The sequence below is a fragment of the Caretta caretta genome, chromosome 1 (genome assembly GCF_965140235.1).
Source record: "Caretta caretta isolate rCarCar2 chromosome 1, rCarCar1.hap1, whole genome shotgun sequence".
NCBI classification, from domain to species: Eukaryota; Metazoa; Chordata; order Testudines; family Cheloniidae; genus Caretta; species Caretta caretta.
The window spans coordinates 25,319,469-25,345,617 of record NC_134206.1 but is presented as its reverse complement, the minus strand read 5'-3'; the positions used below and the strand labels follow the sequence as shown (position 1 = coordinate 25,345,617).

At 43.9% G+C, this 26,149-nt stretch overlaps 1 protein-coding gene across 3 annotated transcripts in view; it reads right to left on the bottom strand.

Moving 5' to 3' along the window:
• The window catches only part of LOC125632972 (glutamate carboxypeptidase 2-like), a 59,857-nt gene extending 34,530 nt beyond the window's left edge, over positions 1 to 25,327 (bottom strand). For 2 of the 3 annotated variants that reach the window (XR_007355454.2, XM_048841998.2), the window contains exons 1-7: positions 24,283 to 24,761; positions 22,155 to 22,263; positions 17,971 to 18,157; positions 16,335 to 16,436; positions 3,888 to 4,013; positions 1,651 to 1,837; positions 402 to 495 (exon numbers count right to left, since the gene is read on the bottom strand). Coding sequence is in view for 2 of the 3 variants with exons in the window: in XM_048841998.2 (XP_048697955.2) it covers positions 402 to 495; positions 1,651 to 1,837; positions 3,888 to 4,013; positions 16,335 to 16,436; positions 17,971 to 18,157; positions 22,155 to 22,263; positions 24,283 to 24,730 (1,253 nt within the window). In the remaining variant the exon portion in view is untranslated. Of the gene's footprint in view, positions 1 to 401; positions 496 to 1,650; positions 1,838 to 3,887; positions 4,014 to 16,334; positions 16,437 to 17,970; positions 18,158 to 22,154; positions 22,264 to 24,282; positions 24,762 to 25,223 lie in introns of those variants that run through there. The other variant, XM_048841989.2, reaches the window with a different exon arrangement.
• Positions 25,328 to 26,149: the final 822 nt, after the last annotated feature.

The window sequence follows — 26,149 nt, the reverse complement described above, 5'->3', positions numbered from 1 at the left end:
AGCATCTAACAATGTGGGGATGGCACACAGGTCCTTACCCATCCTCCAGACATGAGAGAAAAATGTTTCACAGGGTGAATGGTTGACTCATTTAGGGGTACCACCTCCCAAAAGTAGGCGACTTGACAGCCCTGCTAATTATTACACTTGGATTACTTATTCAAATTAAGGTACATTTTATAGCTTCAGTAAAACATTTATTTATTTTGATTTATTTAAAATGCTCTGGGCACTTACCCAACATATGTTTTTTCCCTTGAGGTCCCCATAACAGCAAACAAGCTACTTTAGTAAATGTGCCAGAGGAACAGTATGAATTATTTTCTCTCCTTCTTTCAAATACCTCCATGGATTTCACAAGACATTCTTATGAAGCTTCCCCTTGTCTTCCATTTACTTACCGTAATAACTTTTCAGCATCATTGTAACCAATGGGATGGACTGGAAGTTTTGGAAGACCTACAGCCCTTGCTTCCTCATATCGATAGGTGTACTCTGGAGGTAGAAGGTTGGTGTTTATTTTATCTGACTTTTGAGAGCGATTCATACAACACGTAACACAGCTCTACATAGATGTCAGGAATAATTACTCTGCTGTGCTAAAAATGAGGCCGAGATTTCTACAAGAACGCTGCTGTCTACACGACATAAATACAGTTTCAGAGAGGCCTCAACACACTCCTTGGGCGTCCACAACCCTGCAACCCCTGGTTGGTGTGTGCAAAATTCCAGTCTGGTGTGTGTGCAAAATTCCACATTTGGAAACCATCTCTGAATACGGTTCCTTTGCAGAATGTCTGAGAGAAGGATTTCCTTAACATGGGAGTAGGAAGGACCCTGGCTGGGGGAAAAGGGCAGACGGGACTTTTTTGCAGAGAATATCATTGGATCTAGCGCAGGGATGGTGGCTGATCTCCTACTTTCTCACCACTATCTTTTCCTGCTGCACTGAGAGGCACAACAGTAAGGATAGGAGGAGAGATGGCCACAAACAGCTTTATAGGGAAATGCGGAACAATCGAAGGGCCAAGTGGCTGAAAGGGAAACAGACCCAGCCTTGTAGAGCCGCGGAGCTAACGATATCCCCCCTTCATTGGGGATTATGCAAGTGGGCTTGGGTCACCCCTAGTGTGCAGAAATGAAGGGGAAGAGACAGAAGGTTTAATACATATATCTGTATAAACACACATACATATATATAACATAACAAAACATATGCATGTTGCCCTTTGACAGCTGTCCCCAGTGAGCTAGGAGTTGTACCAGCAAGAGGGTGTCCCCTCCCAGACCAGTATTTGGGCTGTTGAATGTTAAGAGTCGCAACCTCAGTGTTATTCCCTCATGCAGACTGTTCTCTCGAAGTGAGAATACTTTGAGCTTCAATAGCACAATGCTGCCCGCTCTGAATCCGCTGACAGCATCCTGCTTCCTCTTGTGGGTCCCATGCAGCAGCACTCTTAGCAGGAGGAGCCCAAAGCTGCCTCCTCCATGCAATGGCAAGAACAGGTGGGTTTACATACATCTGCTCCAAAGGAATGAGGAACGTCCTGTCACCCTCTCCCACTCTTTCTGAGACCAGACCCCTTTGGGACCACCTGGCTCTCATCAGAGCTTGGGCCATGGCAATGGCTTCTTCTCAACACCACTCACCTTTTGCTGGATAACCTGGCGTGAGAGGATCCCCTGCCCCATTCAGATTTAACACATTCCCGCGCTGGGCTCCACCTCCAGGAAGGTTCCAGCCATTTGGAAAGGGATCTACTCCAGGGGCGCAGTAGTCAGCAGGGTCTGAATACAGAATAACTCCCTTGGCACCAACCAGCTCAGCATTCTTCACCTAAAAAGCATATCCCGTTTCCTTATTCAGTCCTTGACAGCTTGACACCTGTGCATGAATTCTCCAGGCCATGGTCCCAAGAGGAGGGCACCTGGCATTTCACGGAATAGACTTTGATTCTTTGCATTGAGGGAACTGGTTAAAGCAGCATCCCCTTTTAGATTCCTCAACGAAGGGCTGAAAATGAGGACAAGTCCTAGAACCCAAATCTCATTTATTACCATTCTGGCATTGTAAAGGGCTATAAATTACATTAACACCCACTTTAAGGCCACTTGACACTACCCGAGTGGCTTAAAGGGATTTTAGTGTAAATAAGAAATTGGCCCATAATTATTCTCATGTCATGCAATTTCCTGGCAGCCAATAGGTTTGGTATCCTGCTGAGAAACCTGATATAGCATGTGCATAAGGGACTTGGTGCTACTTAGAATCCTAGGCAGGAGATATGTGCAATAACATGGAAACACCACTCACAGGGTACTACTGTACCAAGTAATTCTAGTTTGTTTCCTGTCACTCTAACAAAAACAAGCAGCTGATTACTGAAATATTCAGGGCACAATATAAAAGTCTGACAAGTTTAAATACAACCTGAAATCTTAGTTGTTAAGTGAGAGATTTACACGCAATATCTCCGGGGGGGGGGGGGGGGGGGGAAGAGGAGGGGTTCAGAATCGTAAACCATACGAGACAGAAAAATGTATTACTCCAGGACTTGAATCTGCCATTTGTTTGAACATGTACATAAAGCCAAAGAGTAACTGTTTATCTTTAGGCTTACCGGGGCATCAGATCAGCTCTGTGCTGTTTTAACAAAGGGAAGGGTTTTCATATCTGTGTTTCTGGCAAACAAAATCAGTGTTTAACTCTGGCCCACAGATAGTGCTTTGAGGTGCTACAGATCTCATTTTTCCTTCCTAATCTATTTTGCTGCAGGTAACACAGATCAATATAGTAACGGAGTGACAAATAATCTTCAACTGAGATTGTAAGATCCAGATATTTTAGTCAAAACTTATCATAGCCATGCCCAGGACATACAATATTTCCCTTCATCCTATCCTGTGGGACTGTAGAAGCAAACTTAATATAATCAACCAATGGAATTCACTGGACAAGATATATATTGTCTAATTTGTCAGTAGGAATGCAGCATTTCCAATAAGTACAACAAGAATGAATTTGTGTTGCTCCTTTTAGTGACAATAAGTCCACATCACTCTCGAGCCTTAGGAGTGCTGCATGCCACAGAAGAATGCTACAAAACATGGGAATCCTCTCTCTCATTTTCATGAGCCTTTCCCATCCAGCTGGATTCTTGACCACTTAGTGTTCTAGAAACAATTCAGCACTATAGAGTATTACATATATTATCTTTCACTTATGAAAATGACATGAGCCAGTTGTCCCTTCAATGGGCACAAAATATTCCTCAAGAGAATATCACCAATCTAGGCATCCCTTTTAAAAGCTTCAGCATTAGGATTGTTGGGTTAACTGAAAACTGTGTAAAATGACATGTAAGGTCTAATCCTATTCAAATTGAAGTCAATTGGATTTTTAAGAGAAATATGATCACAGACATATCCAGGCTAGGGGCCTGATTGAGGAAAGCATCCCTAGTCAAGAAAGCTTTTAAACATGTGCTTAATATTAAGCATATGCTTATGAACTTTCCTGAATCAGGGCCTAAAGTATTTGAGGAAATCCAGAGGTGTTTGTTTTTTTTAAACTAAAAAACCCTGTGTTGGGCTAATCCCTGCCCAGTTTGGGGAAATCTTTAAATAGAAACATGTTAGATACATTTTAAAGAACAGCTGAATCTGTCAAAAAGCGTAATTTTAAACAAATGTATTTATTTATTTATACTGTCGTAGATATGCTTGTATATATCTCCTACTCAAGAAGCATCTTTGAGCATAGTCTGATAAACAACTCTATTACACTAAGATCACCAAGAGATTCTAAATATGGCCATCAGTTACGGAGAAGGCATATCTTAAGCACAGACTGAGAATATATATCAATTATAGAGTAGATACGTTACCTTATTTCCTCTAAAGATTTTCCCATATCTGGCAATGACAATCTTTCCAGTACAATTAATTCCCATCTCTCTCTCCAGTTTGAAAAAGTCTTCAGTACGGCCATAGTTGACGTACACCAACTCACCCTAGTAGATGAGAGGCACCAAGAACAGGGATATCAGTGAACATAAGAAAGGAGATGTGCTCTAATAAGGGGCAATCTGGGAGCAAGGAACTCAAGTTATAACCGTGGGTCTGATGTGGTTTCCCTCTGTGGCCACAGGCAAGTGAAGATGCCTTTAACCTGTGAGGTTCTGACCACCTTCAACTCACATTCAACCAATGGGAGATAAAGGTGCTCAAGCAGCTTGAAGACTCAGGCTCTTTATCTTCCTGATCCTGTGCCCAATGAAGTCAATAGCAAAGCTTCCATTAACTGCAGTGGTACAGGACGAAGCCTGAAACCCCATCAGTTTCCCCATCTGTAAAATGAGGACAGTAATACCTAGCTACTTCACAGAGATGTTGGGAGTCTTAATTAATTAATACTTGAAGATTAAAAGTACCCCATAAGCGTTTCTAGGTATTATTTTTACTAAGGTAATGCTTTTGGCTTTGCTTTAGTAATTAAAGCACACTCTCACAAAGACATTAGTTCTGTGGGTGGGTTGATAAAATGCTTGAAATCTTTGTCCCAAAGCTATTGCACCAACTCCTTCTTTTCAATGAACTCAAGAATAACAGAGTCATAGCAGATTCATGTTAACAGTGGATCCATAGTATTCTTGTGCTTACAGAAAATGAGGAGTTGGTGCAATTCTCCAGTAGCTTTGAGGCCATTTGTAAGTGGGTTTATGGCAAAATGGATACAGTATATGTATTCTGGGTGTGCTATAAATCTTTATGTTGTCATTTGGGCTTCGTTTACACTGAAAAGTTATATAGGCATAACTGCATTGGTCAGGGGTGTGAAAAAAACCTACCCCTGTAACTGATGTAGTTATGCCGACAAAACCCACAGTATAGCAGTCTTTAAGTCTTTACGGTGCCACCGGACTCCTCGTTTTTGTGGATACAGACTAACACGGCTACCCCTCTGATATTTATTATTTGAACTCAACTCAAACAAAACTATTCCCCAGTCCTCCTCCAGGCTGTCTGCCTGGGAGTCCCCTGCTCCAGGAGCTAATCTGTTTCTTGGAGATCTCTTCTTCATTTGAGCTTTCAATCCCTTCTACAAGGCCCAATCACCTATTCTTAAAGGGGCTCACAGGGCTAGTTGGCTGGCCCCACGCCTTCTGGCCCTTTGAGTGGCAGATCATCCTGTTACAAATACATTTGGGCTTGTGTTACATCAGTTAGCACATTCCACAAGTACGTTTTACACAATTTTACCGCTCCGTGACTTCAGCACTGCTCCATACAAAGAGTGGACTCTACTTAAGCCAGACACAATGGGCCAGATCTTCAGCTGGTGTAAACCAGTGATGCTCTGTTGAAGTCAGTGGAGCTGATTTACACCTGCTCGAGATTGTGGCCTGGTTTGTTCAGACCAAACCGTATGTCCAAACTAAGATGATTTTCTGTAACAGCTTTCTGAAACCCTGCCATGGGCTTGAGTTTCCACGTGCTTTCACCAGTGCAAATCATCAGGAATTCCAATGAAGTCAACAGAGGAACACTGGAGTCAAACCACTGTAAGTGAGAGGAGAATCTGGCCCATTCTCTCATCATTATTTCTATAGAATGTCGAGTACAGAATCCCCAATTTTATACGTCTCCATATTTGTCAGCCAACACAAAAATGCTGTTTGTGTGCATCATAACTGGAGTGCTGTAATTATACCAATTAGCAGCCTGCTGGGTTTCCACAATCAGGGAAATTGTTTTACAGTGAAAGGATAAGCCAAGTCACCATATGAGTTAAAATTTATTGTTAAAACCTTTTCATACTATTCTATAGCTTTTCATTTTTATGAATTCTTTGATTAAGCAAAGGTATTCACTGCAACATCCCACTTTTTAAGAAATACAATCAGGAAAATTAAGTACAATAAAAAGAGTCACTTATTTGAATGCTCAGGCATCTCTGACACATTACTTAAAAATACATTTTAGGATGGGATTTCTTTATGAAAAATCCCAGCTTTACCTTTCAGTAACCCCACTGGGAGTCACAAAGTGAGCTGTAGCTCACAAAAGCTTATGCTCAAATAAATTTGTTAGTCTCTAAGGTGCCACAAGTACTCCTTTTCTTTTTACAGCTACTGTAGATCCCCACAGAACACTGATAATTTACACCGGAGCCTGCTAGTAATAAAATGAAATTGCCAGTGTTTATAGCGATGTCACTTCAAAAATGCACAACATTATGCAAATGGTAAGAATTCAGTGTGGACTCTGTTGTAAAATCCTGCAAGACTCTTTCAATTTAATTGCAGGGCTCATTTGGCAAAAGGCCTCTACGGTACCTGCTTCCCTATTCAGTGTCTGATTCTGCCTGCCTTTCCTGACTGGGACTACTTGTGTAGTAAAATCTTACTCCAGGTGAGTAAAGGCGGCAGAACTGGACCACCAGTGATGCTGATGGAGGTATTCCAGATTTACACCAGTGTACATAAGTGCAGAATTTGGCCCAACGTGTCCTCACATCATTGCTTTGCCTGTTTTTCATTAAAGATTTCTATTTGATATCCAAAAAATTTAGAACACCCTTTTTATTTAGTAAGAACACAGATGGATACCATAATAACAAAAATGAAGCAGGTCTTCCATAGGTCCTGATATCTGTTCTTAAAATCAAGGAGAGCAGGGCAGGATTAAGGCATAGGTATAATTGGCAGCTCCTGGAGTTATATGATGATGTCAGAATCTCAGTTTTCATTTTTAAATGAAATAAGGTCCCAGTATCAGCAAATTAAATTACATGCCTCCACTGAAAACAGAGAGATTTACCCCCAGCTGCACATCTGGTCTTATGTTTCTATTCCTCTTGATTACAAAGATTTTTTGAAAATGTGAGCCCAGAACAGCCAACGCAGTGGTGTCCACCTGAGTCTGCAGAGAGCATGAAACAATAGCTCAAAGAATTGTAAATTATTTTATTCATTTTAATGAGTTCTAAACTCTGAAACCTGCTGCTCTTGGAGCACTCCCTCCTGTACTATCCTCACAGAGGACTCTAGGTGTGTTTAGGCCCTCACTGCTGTCATTCCATCATAGTACTTGGGCAGGGACAGCGGGCGGGGGTTGTTTGCAAGTGCCCCACATGCAGAATCCCCTGCGTGGGTGGGTGGGAGCTGTGTTCAATGGGTTTTAGATTAGGTCTTTCAATTCTAATTTTCTCTGTGTGCTTTCAGCCAGGCTACAGTGGAGCCTTTATTATGTTTCCTGCTGGTCAGCATCTGCACTGTTAGAGGTTTTAATATTTTTCTCTTATCCTTCCTACTGGGATTCAGTTAAATACACCAAGTAAAAAGTAAACAGGCTAATTTTCAGTACTGTTTACATCTGGGATTATGCAAATTTCAGGGACAAACTCTGCTTTCTGATGTAAATCTGGAGCTACTTCATTTAAATCAATGGACATACACTGGTGTAAATAAATATGTATTTTGGACCTATAGCCTTGAATTCATGTAAATGGCTGATTTCTCTCTTCCCCGCTTCTTTTTTTTTAAAGTTTCGGCTGTGAAGTGCATTAGGATTTCTTGGCGGGGGGAAGGTTTGTAATGGTCTCTGTTGAATTTATGATGCCACATGCTGTAACGAACATTCCCCCACATTCCTAATGATGCTTAACTGTGGATTTGAAGCAAGCACTTTTTACAGAAACAAAGAAAATCACTTTGGAACATTATACAGTCAAACAGTTTGCTGGTGATAACCAGGAGTCGAGTCGAGTCTAACTGTGGTATGCTGCTTCCTGGTCATATGAGTGGAGGACTCAAATTGTTATGGGTGCAGCATATTTTTCAAATGGTTTGTGCTTTTTGAAAACATCCCACTGCTCTTGTCCAACAGGAGTCTTGTTAAATACAGTTCTCATGTTAGACGTTTGGGAGCACGCAGGGTGAAAAGAAAAAAATCCATATGCGATTATACCCTAGTAAGACCGGTGCCTACTTGGACTCCTGGCTCCTTCAAAAGATAGTTATCTTTTCTATAAAATGAACTTCCATATGTAACAAAACTAGGGCTTTCAGTAATACCACTGGGAATTGCACAGCGAGTGTAGATCCCTTCAGAATACTGTGATAATTTACACTGGAATTTGCTTGTAATACTTTGAAATCATCAGTGTTTATAGAGATGGCCCTTCAAAAAACGTGCAAAATTATGCAAATAGTGAGAGTTAATTGTGGACTCAGTTCTAAAGTCTTGCAAGGCTCTTTAAATTTAATGGCAGAGCTCATGGGTTTGGCAGGTACCCTCTACCCTACCTGTTTGCAAATTCAGTGTTTGATTCTGCCAGCCTTTCCTGACTGGATTTCTTTTGTCTGAATAACTACAACTACATTAGGGCTTTTGCCAGCATAGCTATTTCTGTAAGAGGTGCAATCCCTTTCCACCTCTGCCCCCACTCCTAACTGACATAGCTATGCTGGAAAAACTTTTAAGCATAGACCAGGCCTAGCAGTGAATACTCAGGTAAGCCCAATTCTGCTATCCTACTGAGGTAGGACACTACCTTTCTTTTGCCACCTGACTCCTTTGCTGTTGGTAATTAGAGCTGAGTGAATAATTGATCTGGTTTGATTTGAACCAAAATGAATTTTTTTGAAAATTTTCATTGAATTGAAACATTTTGAAAAGAAAAAAAAATAAAAATGAAATGTTTTAAAATATTGAAAATATTTCATTTCTATTTTTTAGAATTTTTTTCCGAGAAGCTATTTGTTGAATTAAACCCAAAATCACTAAGAATTTCAGACTCCAAAATGGATTTTTCAGCAAAATTTCTATTTCTCCAAAATCTTCACCCGATCTTATTGGCCACCCTGTTAACACCACTCAGAACCTCACGCAGACAAAGACAGTCACGTAAAATGTAACTAGTTATGGTGTTAAATGATACTTAAAAATGTAACACACTTTAAAACGCTACTCATTTTCCAAGAACAGATAACAGCAATTCTCACCCCTTCCTTATGCCCATTGTATATACTTCATTATTTTCTTTTCTTTTTGTTTTCTTGTCTTTTATAGTACTTCCTCTCTTCAGATCTCATAAGATGTAGGATACTGTTACTGAAGACAAGTCTACACTACAAAATTAAAAAGAAAAGGAGTACTTGTGGCACCTTAGAGACTAACCAATTTATTTGACCATAAGCTTTCGTGAGCTACAGCTCACTTCTGCTCAGATAAATTGGTTAGTCTCTAAGGTGCCACAAGTACTCCTTTTCTTTTTGCGAATACAGACTAACACGGCTGCTACTCTGAAACTACAAAATTAAGTCGACCTAAATGATGTTGATGTGCAGACACTGCAGTAAAATTGATTCAACTATATGTCCACACTACACTCCTTGTGTCAGCAGTGCACCTCCTCACCAGGGTGTTTGCACCAATTTAACTGCCAGCGTGGAGCACTGTGAGATGGTTTCTGAAAGTCGATGTAAGCAATACAGTGCCTACACTGACACTGTGTTGACCTAACTGCATCGACTTAACCGCTACACCTCTCGCAGAGGTGGAGTTATTAAGTCGGTGTAGAGGGCGAGTTACATCAGTGGGAGCTACATTTTAGTGTAGACACTTACAGACTTAGATTGATGTAAGATGCCTTACGTCGACTTAACGCTGTAGTGTAGACCAGGGCTCAGAAGAGGCCCTTTCTAAGAGGTGGGTCTTGCATCTAGCCCTCAACATGGTCAGAAAAACTAAGAAGACGTTAGGCTGCATAAAGAATAGAATGATGAATAACATGGAGAATACTATAATGTCTTTATATAAATCAATGGTGTGGCCTCATCTGGAATACTGTATCCAGTACTGATCATCTACATGGAAAAAGGGTATTGCAGAACTGGAGGGGGTTCAGGGATGAGTGATAAGAATGATCAAAGGTCTGGAAAAACTTTCCTGTGAAGACAGGGAACAGATTGCAATTATTTACCTTAGAAAGGAGACAAATACGAGGGAATCATGATAAAAGTAAATAAAATAAAGAATGGCCTGGAGAAGGGAGATTGGGAACTTCTGTCCCCGTCTTGGAACACAAGAACAAGGGGACATTCAATTAAATGAAAAGGTGGGAACCGCAAGAAATTATTTTACACAAAATGTGTGTAAACTGTAGAAAGCATTGCCACAGGAAGTCATTGAGAAAAAGCATTTAACAAGATTTAAAAGGGGAATTGGATATTTATATGGATACCAAGAATACCCAGAGTTATGATTAATAACAAACATTTTGGAAAGACTATTAAACCTCATGTTTTGGAGTTTAAGCCAATCTCTAACTATTCAAAAGCAGGATGAGCTTTACATGGGGGCAGATTACTCCACATCTGCCTACTAAAGGGTTCTTGCACCTTCCTCTGAAGGATCTAGCACTGGATACTGTCAGAGACAGGACACTGGAATAGACAGACTTAAATCTGATCCCATATGGCAATCCTATGATCTCCTCTGTTCCATAGCTGCGGTCTCGATACTGAACTGCGCTTTGTCTGCACACAAGAGCCTTCTGGTGAGCCAATCTGGTTGTAATGTTCCTGAAAAGCACAATTATTTTAGAGGTCATGAATGGTGGTCTTTGAAGCAGCTTGCACTCATCCTTTAAAGTGCCTTGTGGCCCAGGATCTTAGTCACTCCCGCAACAGGGAGGCTGGCAGCGGAGCTCTCAGCACAGTGCTATGATTAGGGCCCTACCAAATTCACGGCCATGAAAAACGTGTCACGGGCTGTTAAATCTGGTGTCCCCCTGTGAAATCTGGTCTTTTGTGTGCTTTTATCCTATACAGATTTCACGGGGGAGACCGGCATTTCTCAAACCGGGGGTCCTGACCCAAAAGGGAGTTGCGGGGGGGGCTGCAAATTTATTTTAGGGCGGTCATGGTATTGCCATCCTTACTTCCATGCTGCCTTCAGAGCTGGGCGGCGGGAGAGCAGCAGCTGTTGGCCAGACGCCCAGCTCTGAAGGCAGCGCTGCCACCAGCAGCAGCGCAGAAGTCAGGGTAGTAGAACCTCAACCCCCCTTACAATAACCTTGCGACCCACCCAAAAAACTCCTTTTTGGGTCGAGACCCCTAGACTGTGACATTTCAGATTTAAATAGCTGAAATCATGAAATTTATGATTTTTAAAACCCTATGGCCGTGAAATTGACCAAAATGGACCATGAATTTGGTAGGGCTCTAGCTATGATGTGTTCTTGCCTGCGTTTGTTGATTAGGGGGAGTGCTGCTCCAAGCTGCATGAGCTTCTGCTTCCTGGCGAAGGTCCCATTTATACCCACAAAGAGCAAGTTGCCATCTTCTTCTTCTGCTGCGTGCATGGGGCCAAATTCACAAGTAGCATAAATTTCCTCATCAACAATATTTTTATGTACTGTAGGTATGCATCAGCCCTGATGGGGGTGGTCGTAGTGTACCCAAAGAAGGGAGAATTCTATCAGAAACAAGGCAGTCACCCCAAGTTTTCCTTCAGTTCAATAATATGATCTGAATACGCTCCCAAGAGCATGTCAGGGAAGTACAGCAAGCAGGATTTGGCCCATACATATGATGAGCTGATAATGGAGTGGTCATCCCTGGCTAAAACATAACTCACAAGTGAAAAGGGGCTCTGTATCTTGTGCAGTTGTACCAATCATATCTTACATTGCCCCTCCTAAAGGAGCCCACATAGAATCATAGAATATCAGGGTTGGAAGGGACCTCAGGAGGTCATCTAGTCCAACGCCCTGCTCAAAGCAGGACCAATCCCCAATTAAATCATCCCAGCCAGGGCTTTGTCAAGCCTGACCTTAAAAACTTCGAAGGAAGGAGATTCTACCACCTCCCTAGGTAATGCATTCCAGTGTTTCACCACCCTCCTAGTGAAAAAGTTTTTCCTAATATCCAACCTAAACCTCCCCCACTGCAACTTGAGACCATTACTCCTTGTCCTGTCCTCTTCTACCACTGAGAATAGTCTAGAACCATCCTCTCTGGAACCACCTCTCAGGTAGTTGAAAGCAGCTATCAAATCCCCCCTCATTCTTCTCTTCTGCAGACTAAACAATCCCAGTTCCCTCAGCCTCTCCTCATAAGTCATGTGTTCCAGACCCCTAATCATTTTTGTTGCCCTTCGCTGGATTCTCTCCAATTTATCTACATCCTTCTTGTAGTGTGGGGCCCAAAACTGGACACAGTACTCCAGATGAGGCCTCACCAATGTCGAATAGAGAGGGACGATCACATCCCTCGATCTGCTCGCTATGCCCCTACTTATACATCCCAAAATGCCATTGGCCTTCTTGGCAACAAGGGCACACTGCTGACTCATATCCAGCTTCTCGTCCACTGTCACCCCTAGGTCCTTTTCCGCAGAACTGCTGCCTAGCCATTCGGTCCCTAGTCTGTAGCTGTGCATTGGGTTCTTCCGTCCTAAGTGCAGGACCCTGCACTTATCCTTATCGAACCTCATCAGATTTCTTTTGGCCCAATCCTCCAATTTGTCTAGGTCCCTCTGTATCCTATCCCTGCCCTCCAGCGTATCTACCACTCCCCCCAGTTTAGTATCATCTGCAAATTTGCTGAGAGTGCAATCCACACCATCCTCCAGATCATTTATGAAGATATTGAACAAAACCGGCCCCAGGACCGACCCCTGGGGCACTCTGCTTGACACCGGCTGCCAACTAGACATGGAGCCATTGATCACTACCCGTTGAGCCCGACAATCTAGCCAACTTTCTACCCACCTTATAGTGCATTCATCCAGCCCGTACTTCTTTAACTTGCTGACAAGAATACTGTGGGAGACCGTGTCAAAAGCTTTGCTAAAGTCAAGAAACAATACATCCACTGCTTTCCCTTCATCCACAGAACCAGTAATCTCATCATAGAAGGCGATTAGATTAGTCAGGCATGACCTTCCCTTGGTGAATCCATGCTGACTGTTCCTGATCACTTTCCTCTGATGTAAGTGCTTCAGGATTGATTCTTTGAGGACCTGCTCCATAATGTTCCATGACTGATACAGAAACTATTAGTGATAGTATTCAGACTAATGGGAAGGCCACTGTGCCTAGGCAAGGATGGTCTTGTGGTTGGGACACTGGACTGGGACTCACCAAACCTGTTAATTCTTGACAGTCACAGACTTCCTGGTTGCCCTCAGGCAAGTCACTCCCCTCTGTGTATCAGTTCCCCACCTGTGAATGAGGATAATTCTTTCTTTCTGCCACCCTCTGTTTGCCTTGTTTGCTTAGATTGTAAGGTCGTTGGGACTGGAACTGTCTCTTACTATGTGCCTGGCACAACAGAGCCCTGATAGTGTTTGGGGCCCCTACGTCATACGATTATACTAATAATAAACAACAGGGTGGGGCAGTTGGCACTGATGTAGACCGTACTGTATCTGTTGTATGGAGAAACTAAAGACTTCAAGCTTCCAGGTCTGCTGACTTGGGACTTCTCACAAGCACTAAACTAACTGTATGGAGGGGAGGGTAAAAGCGTATAGTTAGTATAAAAAGAAAACCCATCATCTGGAAGTTTCTGATATGTAATGGAGCAGCCCATTGGAATAGTTTATTGTTGATAGCACTAGCTAGAAGTATGAAGATTTTGCCAACACTGTGATCACGAGTAAGGAACAATTAGCATCCGATTCTTTGAAGAGACAGTCTGGTGTCTCTCAGGCATCATTCTTTTCTCTCAGATAACATTCATTATTTAATTTTAATTAGTTTTTCGAAAAGGAGGCTTCAGCCTTTCAGATCTATTTGTATTGTTCCCCTACTTCCTATCACTTATTGTGGCTCACCAGAGACCAAATAGAATGACACAGTCATAGTGTTTTTCTCAGGATACTATTTTATGACAGGAGGTCATAATCCATGCATGTGCCCATACACCATGCTCCAAATGTCCTGCTGCAGTTCTACAAAATCTCATTAACTGAAAATTCCCTGGTGAATAGAGATTATCTGGTCTGATTTTCCAGCTACCTCTGAATATTAAACCAAACTGTGAGCAGGATACCTTTAATTTTCTGGACTTGAGCAGCCTATAACTAAACTGCAAAAAAATAGTAATTAACAGCCTGAATTAAACAGTCAAGAAAGGTATTGTGCACGAATAAATCTTTTCTAATCTTACAAATTGCTGACTAAACCCGCTAATGAGCGGTAAGGACATAACACAGGAAAGCTCCTGCTCTACAGACCAGTTTTACACGGAACCCTCTGTCCTTTGGAACCCTCTGCAAAACAGGAGGTACCAAAATTAATACGCCACGGAATGTTCTAAAGTGCAAACGTCCGTTAACACAGAAGCACTGGGATTTAACAAGAGCCAGATTGTGCCCGATGCGTGCCCATGTGTGCAGGAGGGGGAAAAGACACAAAAAGCTTTCCCTAGCTCCTCTTCTGCAGGGCAGGACAACTGACTGGACGCAGAGGGCAGCATGACACACTATCCTAAGAGGTGGTGCTGTATGCACATTTCCCTCATACACAATGACTTCCAGATCCATTTGGTATGGTCAGTGCCTTCAAGGAACCACTCACCCTAAGACAAGGATAGCTTACCTAGAATTTTTTGTAACCAAAACTTCCCACACCACAGGGGGGTCTGATCCTACATTCCTTATACTCCAGCCACTGTCAATGGGAGTTCTGGGTGCATAAGAAATGAAGGATCTTGCCCATGATGAGTGCCAAATGATTTTTCATCATTCCTGGAAATGTGGAGCTTTCTAAGAATGACACGGCAGTGACAGTGGCACAAGATATTGCCGGGTTAGCACTGTGGCAGCATTCACAGAAACGTCGGTACTTTCAGAAGCAGCACAGCAATAAGGCACCTGGCATTACTCCATAGATTGTAAAAAGAACAGGAGGACTTGTGGCACTTTAGAGACTAACAAATTTATTTGAGCATAAGCTTTCGTGAGCTACAGCTCACTTCATCGGATGCAGTGGAAAATACAGTGGGGAGATTTTATATACACAGAGAACATGAAACAACGGGTGTTACCATACACACTGTAACAAGAGTGATCAGGTAAGGTGAGCTAACATGGCTGCTACTCTGAAACTGGTTCATAGATTGTGTGGCTGATTAAAGTATAACCACACAGATACCCATGAGTACCAAGCATTTCATCACCAGCTAATGTTTCATACAAGTGTATTTTGAAGGACTTGGGGTACCAGTTAAATACTCGTTGCTCATAATAGAGCATGTCTACTGGTAAAATGCATCATGTTAGAAAAGTTATTAAACTCATATTGTTTAGTTAACATGATGGTAAAAAAAAAATTTGCCCTGAGAGGCCGTGGGGTAGATTTTTAGAGGCATAAAGGACACTTAAGCACTTATCTCTTATTGAATTTCAATGGCAGTTAAGCACCTATGTGCCACTTGACCTTCTGAATATCTACCTCCATGTCTACCTTAGGAAAAATATGTATCTTAACATGTGCTAGCTAGCACATGGTATTTTAATACATATTAGTCACCTGTGCTTGCTGGTTAAGCTAACTCGTTTTGAAATATGGCTGTCCTTGTCTACACTAAGGACAAAGTAGCGTTTAACACTGTGCTAATTAAAACATGTCAGTTAACACAATTTCTAACATGACATGTTTTCCCAAAATAGACAAGCCCATAAGTTACAAAGTTTCTCCTTGGACGAAATCCTGTCCCCACTGAAGTCAATGGCAAATTCCCATTGACTTCAATGGGGCCAGGATCCCTTATATTTATATGGCAAGTTTATATGACCATCTTCTGAGATACTGAAGCTCAGAATTTCTATTGATGTCAATAGAAGCTGTGGGTACACAACACCTTTGAAAAAAAGTGTTATTTATTTAGATACTTAAATATGGATTTAGGATCCTGACTAGTTACCCAAGATTGAAAACATTAAACTAAGTTTACAGTGATCACTGGGGTGGAATATAGCAGCCAACAACACTAAACATCTTTTTTTTAGGAAGAGAGTCAAAGAAACATCTCCAGCTGAAGCTAGAGGGCAAAATTTAAGCAGGAAAATATAATTTCCTAATTCAAAATTTTCCCAATACACAAGGGCTAACACTTTTTAGGGATGATGTGGTCTCATGGTATAAGTGTAGGGTAGGGTTGCCAACCCTCCAGCATTGTCCAGGAGTCTTCAGGAATTAAAGATTAAACTTTTAAGATTATGTCATGTGATGAAACCTCCAGGAATATGTCCAACCAAAACTGGCAACCCAAGTGTATGGCTGGGAGCCTGGAATTTCAGAGTTCTAAACTCTTTACCTCTGGTACCCCTTGGGCTGAGAAGGCACTGTATGGTGGCACAACATCTGTAACAGTCTCATATCCTGGAGGGGGAGGCTCAAATAATGATGTATTGAAGATCTAGTGTGAAAGAAGAAAAAGAAGACATAATATTAGAAAGAGGCACAGTCCAAACGGGCATATTTCTCAGATGGTTATGGTTTAGATTAATCTAGTTCTGCTATCTAACCCAGGGTTCCTCCTGCCCAGCTACTGGGCATGCGCTTCAGGTTGCAGGCTTAAGCCCCGATCTTGCAAAGAGAACTAAATCGGTAGACCCTGCACGAGCATGGAGCCTCAATAAAATATGCACAGGCCCAGTGGCCCACCCATGGGGCTTTCTTTGCACAACATGCAACCCAGGGTTAGACAACACAGTGGTAAAAAGGGCTAAGGTTTGTATACATCACAGCTTCCACCAGCAAAGGAGCTGCACTGGTGGTGAACTACACATCCAGTTTTTGCTTGTGTAGATACAGCCTTAGGTCCATGCTCTAGCCCTAGACACACACTGCCACCCTTAGAACTACAAAGTTTGAACACAGCACAATTACCTCCACTGTAAGTATGTGAATAATGAAGCAGAACACAATTTTTTAAAAAAAAAGAACAGGAGCACTTGTGGCACCTTAGAGACTAACAAATTTATTTGAGCGTAAGCTTCCGTGAGCTACAGCTCACTTCATCGGATGCACAGAATGGAACATATAGCAAGAAGATATATATATACATACAGAGAAGGTGGAAGTTGCCATACAAACGGTAAGAGGCTAATTAATTAAGATGAGCTATTACACGCAGGATAATAATTCCACCTTCTCTGCATGTATATATATATATCTTCTTACTATATGTTCCACTCTATGCATCTGATGAAGTGGGCTGTAGCCAAGATAGCTTATGCTCTAACAAATTTGTTAGTCTCTAAGATGCCACAAGTACTCCTGTTCTTTTTGCAGATACAGACTAACACGGCTGCTACTCTGAAACCTGTCACAATTTCTTTTCTCCTTGTATTTGGCATGTTTAAAATAAAACAGTAATAAGCAGCATTTATGTAATACTTCTTCCATCCATAGATCTCAATACATTCTACAAATATGGGCAAGCATTATCATCCCCAATATACAGTAGGGGAAATTAAGGTACAAAAAGATTAAGGTCTCAGTCTTGGTCCAAAGCCTGGTGAAGTCAGTGACAGTCTCTTACCACTGACTTCAATGATTTTTGGATTGGGCCCAACATGATTTTCATACAGTAAAACACTGGCAGAGTGGAGGATAGAATTTCCCCTCCCCAAACCCACAGTTTCTTATCCCAAGGTATATGAAAGTGAGTTTTTCCTCTTAGGGTTTGTCTACATGGGGAGCTAATCCTGATTAATTATCTATGTGGACACTCTTATTCTGAATTATCTTAATCTTATCTTAATCCACTTAATCCTTCAATGGACTAAGATAATTCAAAAGAAATCACTCCCAATCCAGAAAAAGAGCATCCACAGAGTGAGTTAATAAGGATTAACTATTCCACTTTAAATTCACATCCTACTCTGATCTAAACTAACTTCCCTGTGTAGACAAATATGAGTTGCAAAACCTGATGTCTTCTTTACCTCATTTCCATGCTCATCAATAATTGAGATGTAGTTGGGATTCGTTTTATTAGGGTAGGACAACAGGACATCATAGTGAGCCAGCTCAACCGAATCCAACCCAAATTCCTTCCACTGGCCTTGGATTTGCTGTGCAAGGCGCAGGTTCTCATCTGTGCCTGCGAGATGAGGACGCTGTGTAAAATTACTGGGGAAAAGAAATGGGCATTTATTAGCAGTCAATACTAGGAACTGGACTTTGTAATTAGAAGCAACCTTGATTTAACTGGAAACAAGTACATTTTAAAACATATAAAAAGCCATCAGAACTACCCAGAATAAACCAGCTACTCTGTCATCCCTGTACCTATGGTTTTAAGTTAGTTTTATAAACATAGACATCAAAGACTTCAATTTCCTCTCAACTACTACTACTGCCCCCTGCTGTGTTGCCTAGTGAATAGATCACTGCATTGAAATTCAGGAGACCTGGGTTCTATTCCCAGCTCTACCATTGGCCTGCTGGATGAGGCCTTCACCACTCTGTGACTCAGTTTCACCATCTCTCTAAAACAGCGATAATGATATTGACCTCCTTTGTAAAGCACTTGGAGATCTACTGATAAGAACTAGATATTATTATTATTCCCCTGTACTACAGCCAAACACTGAAGAAACACTGATTTACTAATTTATTGAAAATCTGATCTCTATATTTGATTTGCTACTGTTCACGGGGCCATATGATATGCAATATTCATGATGTTCTTCCCAAGTCTTAATGAATTTTGGCACAAATGATTATTTGTCCAAAAAAAATTTACCCTGTAAGTTGATTATTGCTATTTGCCTCTTTAAAAAGATTCAGTCATCCAATCAGAGATAAAAAAAACAGTACCTTGTGACCTAGCTGACCCATTGCATATCATGAATAATGAACAGCGAATAGACAGAATGAACAGTCTGAAAAAAGGTTGTGAACAACCATAGTTCTGAAATATTATTTATGGAGACTATTGAGGAAGGATGGCTTTGTGGTTAGGGCACTGGAAAGAGACATTAGCTCTGCTACAGACTTCCTATATGAGCTTGGGCAAGTCACTTAACCTCAGTTTTCTATCTGTATAATGGGAAAAACACTTCCATAGCTCACAGTGGGGCTGTGGGTACAAACTCATCTACTGTTTGTGAGGCACTCCGATACTATGGTGAGGGGGGTGATACAAGTATCCAGATATTTGTTTGGCCAGTATTTATAACAAATCCATTTGAAGAAATCACTATCAGCTTGATAGTGATTCACAAACAGTTCCATTTTCAAATGACTGAGGCCAAAATATTGAAGGTCTTTAGGCACCTAAAGATGCACATACATGCCTAGTGGGATTTTTCAAAAGCACCTAGATGTCTACCTCCCACTGATTTCACTGGAATTAGGTGCCTAGGCACTTTTGAAAATCCTGTCTGGACTTTTAGGGGCTTAAATACCTTTAAAAATCTGGTCCTTAGGAGCCTAACTCCAATTAACTTTCAGTGACAGTTAGGAACCTAAGTCATTTTTCAAAATGGGACTTTAAGTTCTAAGAGACTTAGGCACTTCAGACATTTTTACCCTAAGTAACCAGTTCAAACAGTTCTGCTCTCCTCACTGCCTTTGAAGATAGTGTCATGCTGCCTGCCTTAAGCTTTTTTTTGGATGCAGACAAAGGACATGAGACCTCAGATCAGTCCACTAAACTGAAAGGACTGTAGCTTTTCCTCCTGTCTTGCAAATGTTAAATGTTACCGATGTAACATCTGAATTAAATGTAGTGTTTATTTAACCTTTACAAAAATATGGTAGTCTGGGAGGCTGCCTACCAATGTGCGTATGTATCTAGTGCTTCCTTTGTTTTACATCACTTAATTAAATACTTACGTTTTTCATTACACTGATATTGCTTTTTGAAAATACTAGATTATGTATGTGTAAGTACATTCCATCTGCCACATTTAGGGCACCCTTGTGTACAGTGGCATCTGAGCCCTAACCTGGGGAGAATTCCTGATACTCTAGCACTCTGGTGAAGATCAGGCAATGCAACTTTTACAAAGAGCAGTTACTAGCCAAGCCCTAGAGTCACTATATGACTCAGTCATGCAATATTATGTGAACTACAGAGGTATGATTGAGAACAACTTTGACCCTTGCTTCTTAGATCAATGAGAACAGAGCTGGCAAAGTGAGCACTCTGGAAGACCTGTGTTCCTCTACTTTTACAAAGAATGTCTGTGGATAACCCAATATTCCCTGAGTTAATATTAAGCCCATGTCCTAACATGGTGTTGGGGAGACTGTTCTGGTGGAGGTGACATGCATAACTGAGGCTCGGACCATTTGTGGTCATTAAAGAGAGAGTGGCATTTTTCATTAGAGTTGGGAACGTTTAACTCCCAGGATCCTCCTGGCTATGATCCATTTCAAACACAGTAATTGAATTCTCCATCCTTATATTCCCTTTGCTGTTTTTATTGGATGTTGGGTTCATTTCCTGCACCAATCTGCTGTTCAGTATTACTGTTGTGTTCCTGCCATAGCCGACCTCAGAGCTGCCTGTGTTTCAAAAGCTGAGGCAGCAATGTTAGGCATAGAGACAGGGAGTTCTGATGGCATAAAGCAATCCCACCGCAAGAATGTTTAGCAACCATGTTACTTTGGTAATAACCAAATCCTGGGTTAAAATTTTATTTCCGATACAATCCTGGGCCTTTAGCCTGAGCTTATTTAGTCCAGGGTAATTTAATAATTGCAATGGTTTGTGGCAAATGCATTTAACATTAAATCAGTGGATTTGCCATGATCTCATCCAGTGAGATTGTTTTTCTAAGAACATTTCCACCCAGGCACAACCATGTGTTTTTTAAAAGGTTGGGAGTTATATGTAAGGCAGAATCCCTAAATCACTGATACTTTTTTACACTGAAAGTTAATTACTAGCAATAAACAGAGGTCTCTGGTCTGTTCCTGACTGGAATTAATAGTAGCTTCTAACAAATGCTGGACTCCATTAAGAGACTACTAATAAATTTACCCAACCACATCATATACATTACTAAATGTGTCTCAACTTTTCCCTAATTAAAGTTTCTAGAATAAATTATGGAAATTAAGGACTATTATGTTTTTTTTTTAAATCTATGCTCCCCCCACCCCCTTGTATCATTGTCTGAATTTTCAGGAAATGCTAACAGCCTTCCAGCTGGGCTTTAAAACAAGGACAAGATTATTTAAAACATTATGGACCAGATCCTCAAATCTGAAATCAGTGGGAGCTAAGTGCCTAAATACCACAGACGATCTGAGCCTACCCTCCTAGTTAACATGCTTTGGGATGGGTGAGTGGAATAAGCCTTTTGGATTAAATGTATCCTTAAGAAGGAACTTGAAGGCGTGAGAACCACAGATATATTTTGCGGTAATTGGTCAGATTTTAAATTGACCAGCTGGTATCTACCCCATCTCCAGATTCCCATATAAATTATTCGCATCACAAAGGAGTAGATCTTAAAGGCATGTCAGAAAGGAGATTCCAGACATAGGGTCCACATGGAAGGCGTCGCCAGAGTAAGAGTGGCAGACGAAAATAAAAAGGACATGTGATTGGACATAGCAAATGTGAGTAGGAGACAAGAGCAGACAGGTAGGAGGGGCTAACCTGCAAATAGTCTGGAAGGCAAGGACCTGCTGCCTGGTTCTCCTCCCACTTACACTGGTGTAACTCCGCTAATTTCAGTGGAGTCACTCCTGATTTAGGTCCCCGATCCACTTGTATATCTCCCTTTGAAGTCAGAGCATTGCCTGAAAATTGATGCACGGTAAACACTCCCCTGCAAATGGAACCTGGCTGCAGTGGGGAAGGCTGGGCTGTGATGGGGTGACAGCCTTGACCTCTGAGTCCTCTTAAATTGATTACCACACCAGAGAAGCACAGAGTGAGGGTCTGACCACTCTGAAATCATTGGTCCTTGCTCTCTATAAAGGGACCACTGTTTTCCACAGAAGTTAAGAAGCAACAGGAGGACCTGTGATGGGCTCCACTGTCAAATATGACTCACATGGGTATTTTAGACACAGGCTATAACCCAAAGTCTGTTCACAAACCTAGTCATTGTACTAGTTGATCACAGATGAATGTTGTGGATAGGTAAGTACAGACTTCACTTACTATAGAAACTGCTTGATGTTTTCAGCTTTCATTTCAGCCATAAATGCCTTCTTCACCTTTTCATGAGAATTAGTGGCTGTTACTTCATCAGTAGGTTTTGTAAACCAGCCTGCAAAACACAATGATAAGAGCACTAAGAAAACATTATTTCTATGGCCCATGACAATATCCTTCAGTATCACATCAAGGTTTTATCATGCCTTTTATTGTTGATTTTATTACACTAGTGTTTAGAGGACCCAACCAAGATCAAAGTCTGATGTGCGAGACATTGAGCCAACACAAAGTAAGAGCTTATAGCCTGGATAGATAAGACAGCCGGAATGCAACCCTACTTGACTGTGGATTTTGAAGAGTTCCATCTACTGTCCAATAAGCACCAGGCCACCAAATGACTAATCACCTTAGTGCATGTTGGTTCAATTCATCTCAGCAGAAAGACAACATCTTTAGAAAGACAGACAGAAGCAAAGGATGTGGGTTGCAAATTCATGGAGTGACATGTAAATCTCTGTGACTTTGGTCTCTGCATACTCCAAACGTCTGTCCTATGAAACATCTGTTATTATAATGTCTCCTTAAACAAAAGTTAACTGTTGTAATGATTGTTTTGCTTCTGATATTTCTGAAAATAATTCAGCTAAGGCTTTCTAGGGACACAAACCATGAATAAACAACAAAGACACTCCCCCAAGATTAAAGGTAGGGCTTTTGGGGCCTTTTCTTATACCTTTTTCCATTACTGCTCCCTTTTAACCTGTGGAACTGGGGGGAAATGGAAGTTTCCGATGGAAAATGCTCAGTTCAGTGGTGGGGAAGATGAGGATTTAAAAGAAAAACCTCCCTCCAAGGGAAAAAGCGAGTGCTCTCTCTCAGCCAGTCTGTGGCTATTCATCTGGGGCTCTTTGTTTCAGTGTGTGTCTCTCATTCTTTCAGTGTGTGTCTCTCTTCTGTCTTTTGTTCTGGCCCTGTCTCTGCTATTCCTCTCCCCAGTAAATGTGTAAAACAATCACACCTAAAACTCTCCGGTTAAACACCAATTCCCTCCCCCCCCAAGTGCTTGCTTGTGAGCTCAGTTGCTGCGAATCAGGGGCTGATCCGGCTGCCGCGGTCCAGGGTGTTGTACAGGGCGCTTTACCCCCACAGTGAGCGATAGCAAAGTGGAGCAGGCTTGCTCTCCTAGAGCAGTGGTTTTCAAACTGCGGGTCGCAACCCAGTACTGGGTCGTGGAATGTAAGGCATTGGGTCGCAGAGGCTCTGGTCAGCACCACTGACTGAGCCGTTAGAAGTCCCGATGATGGTGCTGCCCAGCTAAGGCAGGCTAGTCCCTACCTGTTCTGACACCGCGCTGTGCCACAGAAGTGGCCAGCAGCAGGTCCGGCTCCTGGGCAGGAGGGCCATGAGGCTCTGCGCACTATCCCTGCCCTGAGCACTGGCTCCACACTCCCAATGGCCAGGAATCGGTCAATGGCAGCTGGGGGGACGGTGCCTGTTGGGGGAGAACCGTGCAGGGCCACTTGTGTACCTCCACCTAGGAGCCGGACCTGCTGCTGGCCGCTTCCGGGACGCAGCACAGTCCGCGGTGCCAGGACAGGTGGGAAGCCTGCCTCTGCACCCAGGCTGCACCGCTGACCAGGAGCCACCAGAGGTAAGCCCATGTCCCAACCCCACTGCTCCAGCCATGAGCCCCCCCTCAAGCCCGAAGCCCCTTCCTGCACCCCAAACTCCTCATCCCCGGCCCCACCCGAGAGCCTGCACCCCCAGCCCAGAGCCCTGACCCCCTCCCGTACCCCAACCCCCTGCCCCAGCCCTGAGCCCCCTCTCACACCCTGAACCCTCATTCCCAGCCCCACCCCGCAGCCCTCACCCCCCGCACCCCAAACCCCTCATGCCCAGCGGGGCATCAACCATTTTCTTCAACTGGGTCGCCAGAAAAAAAAGTTTGAAAACCACTGGCCTAGAGAAGCGCAAACAAACCTCACCCGATCTAAAGGGGCTCACTCCCTGAGTGGGCCCCCACCCCTTTATCCCAGCCAGAGCCCTCCTCCCCACCGCCTGGCCCCGAGCTCGCCCCGGGCCGGGAAAGCAGAGCCGCCCAGGCTGGCGAGCCCGCTGCTTAGCACAGTACCGATGAGGAAGCCGAGCAGGAGCAGCGCGGCCGCCACCCCCAGGCTCAGGGCCCAGACGCGACCCCGGCTGCCCCGCGGCGAGGTCCGCTCGGCGCCGCTCCGGAGCGCGGCCCACATGCTGGCCCGGTCTGGCCGCTCTGCGCCGCCCGGCGATCCGGCCCTGGGCGGGGCGCGGCCGCTGGCCCCCAGCCCGCGCCGCGCCGGGGCGAAGTCCGGTTCGCTCCCGCAGGCAGGGAAGGGGGATTCCGAGCTACGGCGCCTCCCTGGAGGCAGCCCCGCAAGTCTCCGGCCTCTTAGGGGGAGCAGGAATTTGCAACGTGTTTCAGTTAGAGACGGGCTCAGATCAGCCCCACCCCGATTCAAAGGCCCTTGGCACGATCCGGATCCTGAGCCAGACTTTGCAGCTTCTGCCTCTTGCGAATTGAAAAGAAGCCGGGAGACCGACATGCGGGAGAGGGAGAAGATGATCTGAATAGGGTTTGGGGGTGTCACTGTGCGAAGCTAGCGTGGCTGAGCGGCTCTTTCTACAGATCCCTCGTTTTACATACCCCACTTCCCCTCCTTTTACCTGTTTGCTCACATCCCACTTGTTTATGTCTGTGCGTCCACACAGACAGGCTTCATTTCTGCCTCTAGATAAATTCCTGGAGGATAGGTGGTCCATCAATGGTTATTAGCCAGGATGGGCAGGGATGGTGTCTGGGTACAGAAATTATATGGTGGGCCATGAATGCTCACGAAATTGGGGACTGGGGGGTTGAGGGCTCAGGCTGGGGGTGCAGGCTCTGGGGTGGGGCTGGGGATGAGGGATTTGGAGTGGAGGAGGGTGCTCTGGGCTGGGACCGAGGGGTTCAGAGGGCAGGAGGGGGATCAGGGCTGTGGCAGGGGCTTGGGGCATGGGGAGGGGGAATTAGGGGTGCAGGCTCTGGTTGGTGCTTACCTCAAGCAGCTCCCAGAAGCAGCGGCATGTCCTCCCTTGGCTCCTTTGTGGAGGCGTGGCCAGACGCTCCTGCAGCTCTCTGAAGCAGCAGCATGCCCCACTCCGGCTCCTGCGTGGATGTGTAGGGGCTGCCAGAGGGCTCCGCACACTGCCCCCACCCCAAGAGCCACCCCCCGCAGCTCCCCTTGGCCAGCAACCGCAGCCAATGGGAGCTGCAGGGAGCGGCGCTTGGGGCGAGGGCAATGTGCGTAGCCCTCTGGCTGACCCTATGCATAGGAGCTGGAGCGGGGACATACTGCTGCTTCCGGGAGCCATGTGGAAAGCCACCGACACCGCTCCCCGGCTGGAGCTCGAGGGCTGGATTAAAACTTCTGATGTGTTGGACGCAGCCCACGGGCTGTAGTTTGCCCACCCTGACCTAGCCTCTGTTTGCCAGAAGCTGGGAATGGGCGACAGAGGATGGATCACTTTTTGATTGCCTGTCCTGTTCATTGCCTCTGGAGCTCCCAGCACTGGGCACTGTTGGAAGACAGGATACTGGGCTAGACAGACTTTTGGTCTGACCCAGTATGGCCGTTCTTTTGTTCTTATGTTCTCTTTATTTTCTCATTATCGTAAATTTACTTGCAGTATATTAATGGGCTGTTACGTGCAGAGCCGTCCCTTGGGTATGGCGAATCGGGGCGACCGTCCCAGGCACTGCGCTTTGCGGGGCCCTGCGCTTCGATAAAATTGTGAGGAGGCGGGTGGGGAGGCTAGCGGCAGGTGGGTGGGGGGGCAAAGAGGAGCCTCCCTACCAGAATCTCCCCCTCCCCCCAGCGCCTCCTGCCTGCTGGCGGGCCCCGCTGATTAGTGCCTCCCCCCCCCAGCGCCTATCGCCTGCTGCGGATCAGCTGTTTCGCGGTGTCAGGAGGCTCTGCGGGGAA